Source organism: Chanos chanos, chromosome 5 (assembly GCF_902362185.1).
Source record: "Chanos chanos chromosome 5, fChaCha1.1, whole genome shotgun sequence".
Lineage (NCBI taxonomy): Eukaryota > Metazoa > Chordata > Actinopteri > Gonorynchiformes > Chanidae > Chanos > Chanos chanos.
In genome coordinates this window covers 20207527-20220616 of record NC_044499.1, presented here as the reverse complement: position 1 = coordinate 20220616, position 13090 = coordinate 20207527, and the positions used below count along the sequence as shown (strand labels likewise).

The following is a 13090-nucleotide window of genomic DNA, read 5'->3' as shown; positions in this document are numbered from 1 at the left end:
TCAGTTTCGGGGGTGACTGGCATTCATGTTCACTGAAAACTGTGTGTCCATTGTTCGTTGTTCATTGTAACAATTAATCCAATCTATGGTGTCAGTTTTAAGTTTTTACAGTAGTTGTACACATAGTTGACAAGACTTTCAAGCCATGCAAGTTCATTGTTTGTTATGAATACTCTACATGTCATTTTCACTTGATTTAATAAGTGAGAAATAACATCATGGTTACTGGAATTCTGGCCTCACCTGACCCACTATTTCCTAGAGCCATTCCTGAGGGCCAGTGCGTTCTTTGTTCCTCGTAGAACTACCATACTGTATTCAGTTAATCAAAGGCTTGATGGTTATCCACTCTATTAAATAAAAAACATGTACTAAATGTTTATCTATAGATCCATCCACCTCAAAAATAGTTATTAATACTGGTGCACCCATAATTAGCTTAACTTTAAAAAAAAGTCGCTCGTCAAATGAGACACGTAAGCCCGCAAGTTTTTTTTTTTTTTTTTCTTTTGACATCCCTGGCGCTTGTGTGATTTATTCGACGAAAAATGCTGTTACAATTCAGAAAGTCTTTGGAAACAGTTTCTTTCTTGGCTTGCCTCCTCATTCTTTTCGGTAACACCTATTGACTGGAACAGAACGCATGATCATGAGAACACAGCATATGATAAGGAAACTACGGTTTGGGAATTTTGCTATTGCACCACAGATTGTTTATTTCAAACTTAGGTAATGTTGACCCATTCCTTGTCCTGTGATGTGCAACACCCTGCTGGAGTGATGACAAGAAGTGTGGGTGATGGTGGGCGTCTATTTAAAGAAGTGTATTGTTCTTGTTATTTTAGATAATTTCCCTTCTGCAGGTTGGTTTGTGCTGTTTCAGTGATTTAGCACAAGTTGACTAATACCCATTTTGAACTCGGCAAGACCTCTATTTGTAATGACTACTTGTACTTTAGCTCTCGCATTGAGTAATATTGACTGTGTACACAGGTAACATTTGGGTCAATCCACTACACCAAGGCCTTCTGCAAATGGCCATCATTCATATCTCGCTTGACCTAACGGGACCACAGAAAAATGAATTTTTTTTTATAACAAAACAAAGTGTTGTATTTCTACTACATGCAAATGCAAACATGTAAACCCCAACAAGGTTAGCTGACCTGTTTGAGAAATAAACCTTTACTTTCACCTTACTTTTGTACATTTTTATGTAACTCAAAGGAACTCCAGAGACCATTTAAAATGGTAGTATGGATTGTTCTGATAAAAAGACAGCTTTACTGACCAAAATTGATTTAAATGTTCCAAAAGTTCCCAAAAATGCAGAAGCCACGAAACCAATATTAGTCTGCATTGATGTTGGTTTTGTGACTTCAGAGTAACATTGATGAAGCTGCAGATAAGATTTCTGATTGCACTGGCAGGTGGCATACAATCAGAAATGAGAATGTCATTATAAGATAACATACACCACCACATTCACCAAAAAAACAGTATTACAGCCAGTGAGTCACATGTCTGCAAACTACTGTATAAAGCAGTAAGACAGGCATAATGTGGATCCCTCTAACATTTGACTTAATATTAAAATATCTAAAATGAGAGACCTAAGCAATTTTGAGCATGATGTGATTGGAGTTGCCACACATGCCAGACCTATTGTCTTAGAAACAGCCTCCCCTCTTGTTTTTAGCGCACAACAGGGTAGGGTCCAGGGCTTGAATAGAACAGTGTGACAAACAAAAGACCAGAAACATCCACTCAGTACGAGTCCTATGGTAAAAACAGCTCATTATCAAGAGAGAATCAAAGATAAATGCAAGCTAACAGGTAGCCCACACACAGGTAAATAACTACACAGTGAAAAAGTGTTGTGCAGAAAAGTATTTCAGAACACTCACTTCAAAATGGAATCTCAGAGCAGCAGAACACACAGTTCATGACTACATAAGGTTCCAATCCTGTCAGTTAAAACAAGACAAGACAGTTCCAGTAGGCCCACAATCACCAATCTTGGACGACTGAGGAGCATAAAAACATCACCTGGTCTAACAAATCCCAGTCTTCCTGCATCATACTAATGGCAGAGTCAGGATTAGGCAGTATGATACCATGGACTGCCTGGTGTCAATGGTTCAGGCTGGTGAGGATGTTGTAATGATGTGGGGTATGTTTTCCTTGCAGATTTTAGGTTTCTATCTGATTTTTTTTTTTGACTAGATGAACCACCTTATTGATACATTTTACCTATTATTGCAAGGATAAATGCATAACTGTTCTGCATGTTACAAAGTATGTTGTTTTGTTTCAGAGTGATTCAAGGCCTATGGCCTGTGTAGTTCCCAAACATCAACCGAATAGGGAATTTTATTTCTACAATACATATCACATAATGCACATAATAGATTTGACATTAATACATTGATAAATTTGCATTAATGAGGTCTTTATGTTTATAATGAGGCGCTTTAGGGTTTCTCTTGTGATTCTTCTGTTATATCATCTTTGGGTAAAATGCCATTTTTTGTTGGTTACACCACTTGGAATTTCTAAAAATTGGTTTCTTGGGCAAAAGTTTTTTCAAACAATAGAACATTTTTGAAGAAGACTAATGTAGGACTTTATATTTTTTAACAGTCAAACATATAATTCTGCTCAACCTTTTTATGTTCAATTTGAATTGGCTTAAAACCTCAGATGAACCTGTTCTGAACAATCGTGTGTTTTGGCACGTTTGTGTATCCTTTTCACTCAGTTGGCTTCATTTTTTAAAGTACGTTCATAATGTATCACGTTGTCAGTTTTCAAGAAATTAATACGTTTAACAGTATACTGAAACCACTGAGTTCTGCAACTGATAATCGATTCAACATAGCGACGTAGACCCTGTATTCTCTTCATTACGCATGGCTTTTCATTTGCGAGTTCTGAATGCACTTCTTCTAGCGAACCGCGATATACTGACCGCCAAGAAGTGCTTTGGCGATGTCAGTGTTATAATAGAAGAAAAGAGATAACAGGACATTCTAGAAAGATATTAACTTCATAAATAACTAATTTCCCTCGGTCTACACTTTGCCACGAGGATCAATGGAAATATTATTGTAAAGAGAAAAAAGGAAGAAAAGCGAAAACAACAAACAAATTCACTGCATTTCAAAACACAGATAAATGTTTGACATTAGGGAATTACCAGGTTTGCTTCACAACAGGGCAGTTTTAACAAGAGCCACCTCCTACAGTGTGCGCCAAGTATTGGGAAACGCTGAGCAAACGATGTTTCCTGACTCTGCCCACTACAGCTGGTCAGCCTACTGGCCCTCTATAAATATGAATCCGCTTAGCCTTGATACTGCCTGCCCAGTCCAGGAATTGCCTCTGGAGAGTACCCAAGGACCCCCAACATGAAAATCATTTTCTTATCCGCGTTGATAGGATGTTTCGGTAATGTACATTGTCAGCACTTCTTCAGAATGATTTAATTAGCATGTTAAATAAGGTCTATTTGAACATTGTGGTAAGTTTAATTTACTGTGTCGCCCCTTTCAGCGTTGACGAATGCGGCACCCTCTCAATCAAAAATAACATGGTGCGCAAAATCTGACCAAGAGTTGAAAAAATGCAACGCCATCGCTGCCAAGATTAAAGAAAAATCACCAGACACGCAGTTCAGTTGCGTTAAACATGAAGGATCAGATGCTTGCATCAAAGCTATTAAGGTAAGACTTTCAGCTTTGGAAACGTAACTACGAGATTTTTGTTTGTTTTTCCGTTTGTTTTTCATTTTCAGTCAACGTGTTGATTAGATTAATAAAATGAAAAATACACTTCGGAAATTAATGTCTGTAACTTGTTAACGTTTGAGCTTGAATACGTTTACGCGCATGTCCTTGAGGACTTGGTTACTGATTAATGAAAAACACTGAAAACAGTGTCAATTGTTTGTGAATGATTTTTGACAAAAGAATGGGAAAAAAGATAAATTACAGACGCATAACTTAAGGTAACCTGCCTTTGTATAAGTTTCAAATTATTGAATGCTGTTCCATGTATTGACTGGGATCTTCTGACTGAAATTCTTGCATGCATAGCAAACTACCCCTCTTCTTTCTCTAAATCTGTATTTGACAGTCTGGTGTGGCAGATGCCATCACTCTTGATGGAGGCGATATCTATAGTGCTGGACTGGAAAACTATAAACTTCACCCTATCATTGCGGAGGATTATGGCAAAGGTAGAGTTTCCAACATAATGCAAAAAACTGTCCTATAACCAGTTCAACAAATATGAGTTTAATTTTCCATTTGGAAATGGATCAAATCACATAATGCAGAGTCAAATCTTAAGTTCCACTTTGCTGAAAAACTTCCCTCAGACACAGACACATGCTACTATGCTGTTGCTGTGGCGAAGAAAGGCACAGGCTTTGGGTTCAAAGACCTTCGTGGGAAGAAGTCTTGCCACACAGGTTTGGGGAAGTCTGCAGGCTGGAACATCCCTATTGGTACACTGATCTCACAGGGGCAAATTAGCTGGGAAGGCATTGAGGACAAACCTGTGGAGCAGGGTAAGTCAAAATAAGACGCTTTTTGTGCGGACATGTCTAAAAGAATAAGGAAAGCTTTACTTTCAATCTCTTTCATTTTGCTGTTTCCTGCAATGTACATTCCTAGCAAAACAAAAACTTTTGGGTACATTTTGTTGTTGTTGTTTTTTTTTGTGTACATTCCATGTCAGTGTGACTGGGCATGCAAAGCGCAGATACTCACATGTATGACTGACTGTGTTACAGCTGTCATGGAGTTTTTCTCTGCCAGCTGTGCTCCCGGGGCAACAAAAGGTACCAAACTGTGCCAGCTTTGCAAGGGAGACTGCACTCGTTCTCATAAAGAGCCTTACTATGACTACCATGGGGCCTTCCAGTAAGTGTCTAAGTATCCTCACGTTCACATACTTGCTGTACCAAAGCTTGGTATCTCTTCCACGCACTGGTTGCTGTTGATAATGTGAGTTGCTCTCTTCCATCAGGTGCCTAAAGGATGGAGCTGGAGACGTTGCCTTTGTGAAACACTTGACAGTGCCTGGTGAGCCAAGCAGGATGTCTCATAGCATCTGAATGATATCATCATGTTTGCTTTAACTGCTAATGCTTGTCAGATTATAATGAGAATGAGCCTGAGGTCAACTGTAACGCAAGTATCTATATGAGGATTATGTCTGACTCTCCTGTCGTATGACAGACGCGGAGAAGGCTGACTATGAGCTGCTGTGCAAGGATGGGAGCAGAAAAAGCATCGACGAGTACGAGAAGTGTCACCTGGCCAGGGTGCCCGCCCACGCCGTCGTCAGCCGCAAGGACCCTGCACTGGCCCAACGCATCTACGAAGCTCTGCTGCTCATCCCGGTAAATCAGTCAAATGCCAGCTTGCTCCGCGAGGCTAGAAAGAGGCCCTTGTGTTGAATAAAGCATGAAGAAAAAAAGAGGATGTAGACATATGAGTCAAAGCTGTCTTCAAACTCTTCTCAATCAAATAAGTTTACTGATATAGGACAATGGCATGCAGAACGCACAAGAAAATCGTCCCGATAAATATCATGAATCCCCTTTGGTCAAAAGATTTTTTTAAACTATTGATTCATTTCTATGTTGTAGCCCTCCGAGCTCTTCTCCTCTGAAGGTTATGGGGGCAAAAATCTGATGTTCAAAGACTCCACAGTCAAACTGACCAGGGTGCCTGAGACCACAGACTCATTCCTCTACCTTGGAGCAGAGTACATGAGCACCATCCGCTCTCTTCAGAAAGGTGAAATGCACACACACACACACACACACACACACACACACAAACACACATACCCACAATTCTGTGAATTTTAATTCTTATTTATTGCTGAGAAAAATGATCTAAGAATGTACCAAGTGCATGAATGCTCACAAGTTGTTGTTAGATGTTCTCTGTCTAAACAGAGAAGTTGTTTTATGATTCCACCATACCACCGTACAACCATTTCAGGCCATGACTCAGACATCTAAATGGGAAACCCCAATCATGGGCATCTGGGCTGAGAATGAAAAGTGATGTTGAGATTTGACCTTTGCTTCTCAGAGTTGATCTCGAGCGGCAGTTCTGATGCCATTAAGTGGTGTGCTGTGGGCAATACCGAAACCAAAAAATGTGACAAGTGGAGCATCAGCTTCGTAGAAGGAGGCAGCAGCAAGATTGAGTGCGAGACTGCACCATCTGTGCAAAAGTGCATCGAAAAGATCATGGTAAGCTTGGGTGTAACCAGGGGGGAGGGAACAGAAAAGAGAGTTGTGGAGGATTTTAGGAGGATTTTGCTCAGTTTCACTGTTTTGTCTGTTTCAGTGTCGTTCTTCATTCATTCTTTGATTTACCATTTCCCCTTCTTTATTCATTCCTTTCTTTCCATAGCGCAAAGAGGCTGATGCCATGGCAGTTGATGGAGGGGAAGTGTATTCTGCTGGAAAATGTGGATTAGTGCCTGTCATGGTGGAGCAGTATGATGAAGGTAGTGAATATTACTGCCTGTCATGTACATACACTAAGAGTACATACACTGGGACTGATAGAGAACATCTAAAGAATCAGTTTTTGTTACTCATCATTATTCATTTGAACATTGTAGTGAGAATTCACAGTTGAGCCGACAGAATGATGATTCTTGCATACTTTCTCTCTCTCTTTCTCTGTGACACACTGTCTCTTTTTCTCTTCATAGAGAAGTGCAAATCTCCTGATGGCAGTAAGTATTACTTCTTTATCACTTCTATATCTCTGTGCTGTCGTGAAAGATTTTGAAAGTTTTTGTGGTATTGGTATCCGACAACAAGTATAAATTACAGAGGTTTAACACAAACTCATCAGGATAAATTCAATCCTTTATTTGAAAACGCAGACTAAAATGAGAATGACTGCTTTGCCCAGGGGCAAGAATGCACAAACTCTACATTAAGCTGTTCAATTCATTTCTTCCCAAAAAGCTTTTCAAACAGTTTGTCCAGTTAGTCTCAGTTACTCCTACAATCAGCCTTGGTTTGTCTTTTAGGTGCCTCCTCCTACTATGCTGTAGCGGTGGTGCGCAAAGGCTCAGGGGTGACCTGGGAAACACTGAAGGGAAAGAAGTCTTGCCACACAGGCCTGGGCCGCACTGCTGGATGGAACGTCCCCATGGGCCTCCTCCACAAAGGCACTGGGGAATGCGACTTCTGTGAGTGTCATGCACATCTGTAGTGTAACAGTTAAACTGTAATTGATCAGAATATTGGGCCTCATTCACCAATATCTTTTCTTAAGTTTTTTCTTAAATTTGTTCTTGAGAAAGGTCCTAAGAAAAAGTCTACGTCCCGCCAATCCCCATAAAAGGGCATGAGACTACAGGGCTTTGTGCACACACACACACACACACACACACACACAGAAATCACACACAGAAATTGAAAAGAAAAGTTGAGAGAGGAGTCAAGAATGGCCAAATGAAAATCTATTGACGGTGGAGTACCGGACAGCGAACGAGGTGTCATATTTAGTAGCACTAGCAGTGGATATAAAAATAACAGAAAGAAAAGATCCATGGGATGCTATTACTCGTTCAGTTAATGCTGTATCCGGAGAAGGGCGCACAACTGATGAAGTAAAAAAAAAAAAAAAAAAAAAGATCTCAAATCTGAGGCCAATGTCCAAGACACTTAAAGAAATTTCTACCAAAAAAAAAAAAAAAAATATATATATATATATATATATATATATATATATATGCACTGAAACCTGTTTGATTTTTTTAAGTGATGCATTTCTTTCTTGAAATTAATAGTAAACTATAAATAAACTATCCACGTTTCATGGCGATGTTGTGCAAAACACAGCAGGCCATGATTATCCTACAGACCTAAAATGCTGAAAAGATGCCCATATAAAATACAAAAAATTATAAAATGCTAAAAATTATGATAGAATATGGCCGAGGTAGTCTGTAGGCTCTCTAATGTTTTTTTGCAAAAATAAAACACACTTTCTCAGCTGTTCTCTTTATATGTACCTTCTCCGGTTTGTAAAGCTGCTTGCTGCCTGCTTTGTCCAAAAACATCCAGTACTCTTTTAAGATGCCAATGGTGCACTCGATGGCGGAGCGAGTATATGTGTGCTGCTGTGTAGTGTAGTGTTTATTTATTTTAAAAGACCGTAATGCTTTGTCAAATAATGAAAATAATGATCGAAAAATATCATAAATGATAAAATATCATTGTAATTTAAAGCCTATAACATGATACAGCTGTAGAATTGAAGAAGACGCCAGCACTCAAATGTGCGAAAGTGTACTCTTAAGTGTGTGTAGATTCTGTTCTTGCCTAAGAACAAATCCCAAACAAGGAAATGTTGTCAGAATCTTCTGAATGTCAGAATCTTCATGAAAAACTGCATACGTGGCTTTTAAGAAAAATTTCTTCTTAAGAACAGTTGGTGAATGAGTTCTTCAGTCTACAGATTTCCCCAAGTCTCACCATTATATCTATGTGTGTGTATTTATAGACACACTTGTCGCATTGTCTAACAATGTTAATGTTATACTTTTTCTCATATGTTGTAGGTAGGTCAGTACAGTGTGTATCTGATCCATATCTGATCTCATCTAATCTTTATGTGTCTTCTAGCTCCTGGTACTGTGCTTGTACCATGTGTTTTTCAACATATTTCTTTATTTCTCAGCTAAATTCTTCAGTAAGAGCTGTGCCCCAGGTGCTGCGGCTGACTCTAATCTCTGTGCTCTGTGTGTGGGTGATGAGAAAAAACTGACTACATCCAAGTGCGCGGCCAGCGCTGAGGAGAAGTACTATGGCTATGCTGGAGCCTTCAGGTACGGATTGTTTGTGTCATACCCTCCCGTAATACATATGAATGTGTTAAGTGCACCATGTAATATAAAAACACTTTAGATCACCTTAATTGACAATAATATTAATGTCACATCCTGTAAAACTCCATTGGATGACTCCTTTTATGCGTGTGTCTTTGGTTTTCAGGTGTCTGGTAGAGGGAGGTGGTGATGTAGCTTTTGTCAAACACACCATCGTGCCGGAGAACTCCGATGGTGAGGGGGTTGCTCTTCAGTGACCCTTTTCATTTGTTAATATTCAGTTTCACTGTTTGAATTTCGTAACTCTTAACTCTATTAACTATCTCCCTCTCTCTCTCTTACTTTCTGAACGTAACACATATACTAAGAGCTACACTAAGATTAAGTGATCAAAACTCAGAGCTGAGTTAAGTGAATGATAATTCCTGAACTCTCTTTCTCTCTGTCTGTCTCCCTCTCTCTCTCACCAGGTAATGGCCCCGCTTGGGCTAAAGATCTGAAGTCAGACGACTTTGAGCTGATTTGTCCGGGTAAAACTGCTAGCATCTCTGACTATAAATCCTGCCACTTGGCCCTCGTACCTGCCCATGCTGTAGTGACTCGCCCTGAAACACGAGCATTTGTGGTTAGAATCCTCAGAGAGCAGCAGGTGAGTGAGTCCTCTCAGTGAGTTATGTGAATGATGACTCACTCTCCGTTTATTAGGTACACGACTGTCTAATTATGACATCAGCTATCGTGGGGGGATACAGCGCACTATACAAGCTACTCTGGTTATATGCTAGAGTGTTTTTTCTCTGTCTCCTCATTTTAGCAAAGTCAGAAAATATCTGTCTTTTTGTATTTCAGACAAAGTTTGGCATTTCCTCTGGCAATGATGACTTCAAAATGTTCAGTTCAGAGGATGGGAAAAACCTCCTGTTCAAGGACTCCACAAAGTGTCTCCAGGAGATTACGGCCTCCTCCTTTCAACAATTCCTTGGAAAAGAATATATGGATGCCATGACCTCGCTTCGCCAGTGTCCTGAAAGTCAGTCAGGTAAAAGAAGTATTTGTTTTGAATTGCTAATGCAACATATAAACATACTGAAGCTATCTCGCACAATTTTAGAGCTTCAGTACAATACCTGTCCTGCTCATGATGTAGTAGATTTGGGTATCCATATAAAATCTATTACATTTTGACTTTTTTTTCTTTCAGAACTGGAACAGGCTTGCACTTTCCATACCTGCCAGCAGAAGTCTTAAATTTAGTGATATGTAAAAATTAGATGTGGCACACTCTCTGTATGCTTCACCAACTCTTCTGGCAACTGCTGACATCCACTGATAGCAAGCAAATCCTGGGACGCATGCCAACACTACTTCACTAAAGAGATTCTGGACAAAAATGATCTAAATAGCATAACATAGAACCTGTGTATTTTGGTCACTGAGCACAGTAGTCATGTTAATTTTTGCCTACATTTTCAAATTAGGGGCTGTTTTCAACCTGATGAATGTGTGTTCACCTCTCATATGTATTTGATCTAGACACACTCTTGAATGAACACACATATAAACACACCTGTGGGAGATGGTGTCTGACTTTCCCTCTTACCTGTTCATGATTTTTCTACTGCATTTAACATCTTTCGAAACATGGGCCTAGGTGTTGTGAACACTTTCATTTTCCATTCATTTTACGAGACTGTTTAAAACAAACATAAAAGTGAATTTTAATAAAAGTCTTTTCTATTGCAAGACACAGTACATGTCCTATGATTGCACTTCATTGACACCTTTTTTGGCAACACAGTTGTAAATTGTAGCGGGTGAAAATAAACAGAAATATTTGTATAGTCTACCCCACACATTCAGCTTTCCTGTGGAGACGTTTATGCAGGGCCATGTGGAAAGAAGCTATGTCAAAATAGGTGAAAATCAAACAAAAATCAATCAATTAAATTTCATGGATGTGCTTCATTGCTCTTAAAAAATCTCGTAAAAAAAAACTTCCTAAAAAGTGCAAGATAATTATCATTTTTGTGTCAACTGGTTTGTTCCCAGTGATGGAACACCACATTTACATTAAATTATTCATTTTGCAGATGCTTTTATCCAAAGCAACTTCCACTAAGAGAACACTAAGAGAATATTTACTTCTATAATCAGTCCTGGATAATTTCACTTGAGGTAGCTTACTTTGCCTTATGCACTAGAAACTGGAATGGGTAGATACACTGTGCGCTGAGTTTAACATAAACAGTGGTGATTTCTTCATATTGGAAAGAGAAGTAGGAGGCTTGATTCAAGCAATGCTGAAGTGTACAATCAAGTTTTAGTTGGTAGCTAGAGAATATAAGGAATCAGCAAACAAAAGCAGAGCTTTTTGAAAAGATTGCATAGCTTTATTCAGTATTTGTTCAATTAAATTGTGATTTTGTTTAATACCTCTATAAGGCTTTAGCATTAATAATAATAATAATAATAATAACAATAATAATATTTATTTAGAGCCCAATATCACTATTTATAGTCTCAAAGGGCTTTACATGTCTATAACAAAGTCAAATCAAAATTATATCATGCATAAGTTCGAGAAAATAGATAAGTCTTTAGTTTTGTTTTAAAGGTATTGAGAGAGTTTGCTTCTCTAACTTCTTTAGGTAAACCATTCCAGAGTTAGGGAGAGCGGTAGGAAAAAGCTCGGTTGCCAGCGGACTTCTTTTTAACTCTTGGAATGACTAATAATCCAGAATCTTGAGAGCGCAGGGTGCAAGGTGGGTTATAGGGTGTAATTAAGCCAGACAGGTAGGAAGGTGCATGCCCATGTAAAATTTTATATGTTAATAAGAGGACCTTAAAATCTGCCCTTGCATGAATTGGGAGCCAATGAAGGAAAGCCAGGACAGGGCTAATGTGATCAAACTTCTTCGTTTGGGTCAGAATTCTAGCAGCAGCATTCTGGACCAGCTGAAGACTATTGGTGCTAGAGGCAGGCAGGCCAGAGTAAAGAACATTGCAGTAATTGAGGCGAGACGTGACGAATGCGTGAACAATGGTTTCTGCATCAGCCATACTTAGAAAAGGCCTAATTTTAGCAATGTTACGGAGGTGATAAAAGGCAGTTTTGGTTGTGTTCTTGATACGAGTGACTAGCGAGAGACTAGAGTCAAAAATCACACCAAGGTTCTTAGCTGAAGAGTTTTGAGAGATGACGCAGTTGTCAAAATTTAGAGTTAGATCACTAAAAAGATGCTTATGCGCAGGGGGACCAATGACCAGCATTTCAGTCTTGCCTGCGTTAAGCATCAGGAAATTTGAAGACATCCAACCCTTAACAGCACAAAGACATGCCTCAAGGTTAGCCAATTCAGAGCGGTCATTATGCTGGATAGGTAAGAAAATCTGAGTATCATCAGCATAACAATGGAAGTTAATGTTGTAACTACAAATAATGTCACCCAAAGGGAGCATGTAAATAGAGAATACAAGAGGGCCAAGGACTGATCCCTGAGGAACACCATAGTTAAGCTTACGGAATTCAGAGGTCACATTATTATAGTGGACACACTGCTTTCTCTCAGAGAGATAAGATTTAAACCAAGAGAGCGCCAGGCCACGAATGCCAATTTGGTTTTCCAGGCGCTTTAACAATATAGTGTGATCGACCGTGTCAAATGCTGCACTCAGATCAAGCAGAATAAGAACAGAGGTAGCACCAGCATCCATGGCTAATAAAAGATCATTAGTTACTCTAGTAAGGGCGGTTTCAGTAGAGTGAAAACACCTGAAGCCTGACTGAAATATTTCAAACAGATTGTTAGAGGACATATGGGCTATCAGCTGAGCAGCTACAATGTTTTCAAGTATTTTTGAAAGAAACGGGAGATTAGAGATCGGCCTATAATTATCTAAGGCTTCAGGGTCAAGGTCTGGTTTTTTAAGTAAAGGCCTGATCACGGCTGTTTTAAAAGAGGAGGGTACAATACCAGATTTAAATGACATATTTAGAGTGTTTAGGACTGTTGGGCCAAGAATCGAGAAAAGCTCCATGTAAAGTTTAGCAGGTAGGGGATCAAGGAGGGAAGAAGCTGGCAGAGTGCACCAATTTGGACAGCGCGTCTAGAGAGATAGGGTTAAATTGAGTTAAAGGTTGCACATCCTGACTAATCTTAGGCGCAGTAACAGAGAGCGTGCTGGCAGTCTGATTTGATAAATTAATGTG

The 13090-nt window shown here is 39.3% G+C and overlaps 1 protein-coding gene across 1 annotated transcript; it reads left to right on the top strand.

Moving 5' to 3' along the window:
- The first annotated feature begins 3366 nt into the window (after positions 1-3366).
- Positions 3367-10629, top strand: tfa (transferrin-a). The gene is made up of 17 exons (XM_030774491.1): positions 3367-3450; positions 3556-3725; positions 4138-4240; positions 4382-4573; positions 4799-4928; positions 5035-5090; positions 5247-5410; positions 5660-5810; positions 6114-6277; positions 6441-6537; positions 6748-6771; positions 7075-7236; positions 8733-8880; positions 9047-9114; positions 9351-9529; positions 9730-9919; positions 10082-10629. The coding sequence occupies exons 1-17, from the start codon at positions 3411-3413 to the stop codon at positions 10126-10128; spliced, it is 2085 nt and encodes a 694-aa protein (XP_030630351.1). The 5' UTR covers positions 3367-3410; the 3' UTR covers positions 10129-10629.
- Positions 10630-13090: the final 2461 nt, after the last annotated feature.

Bases quoted from the DNA above. Each gene is read 5' to 3' on its own strand.
- tfa (XM_030774491.1), top strand. From the start codon at position 3,411: ATGAAAATCATTTTCTTATCCGCGTTGATAGGATGTTTCG. The intron at 4,574-4,798 runs GTAAGTCAAAAT...ACTGTGTTACAG, and splicing joins GGACAAACCTGTGGAGCAGG to CTGTCATGGAGTTTTTCTCT. The intron at 5,811-6,113 runs GTGAAATGCACA...TTTGCTTCTCAG, and splicing joins CATCCGCTCTCTTCAGAAAG to AGTTGATCTCGAGCGGCAGT.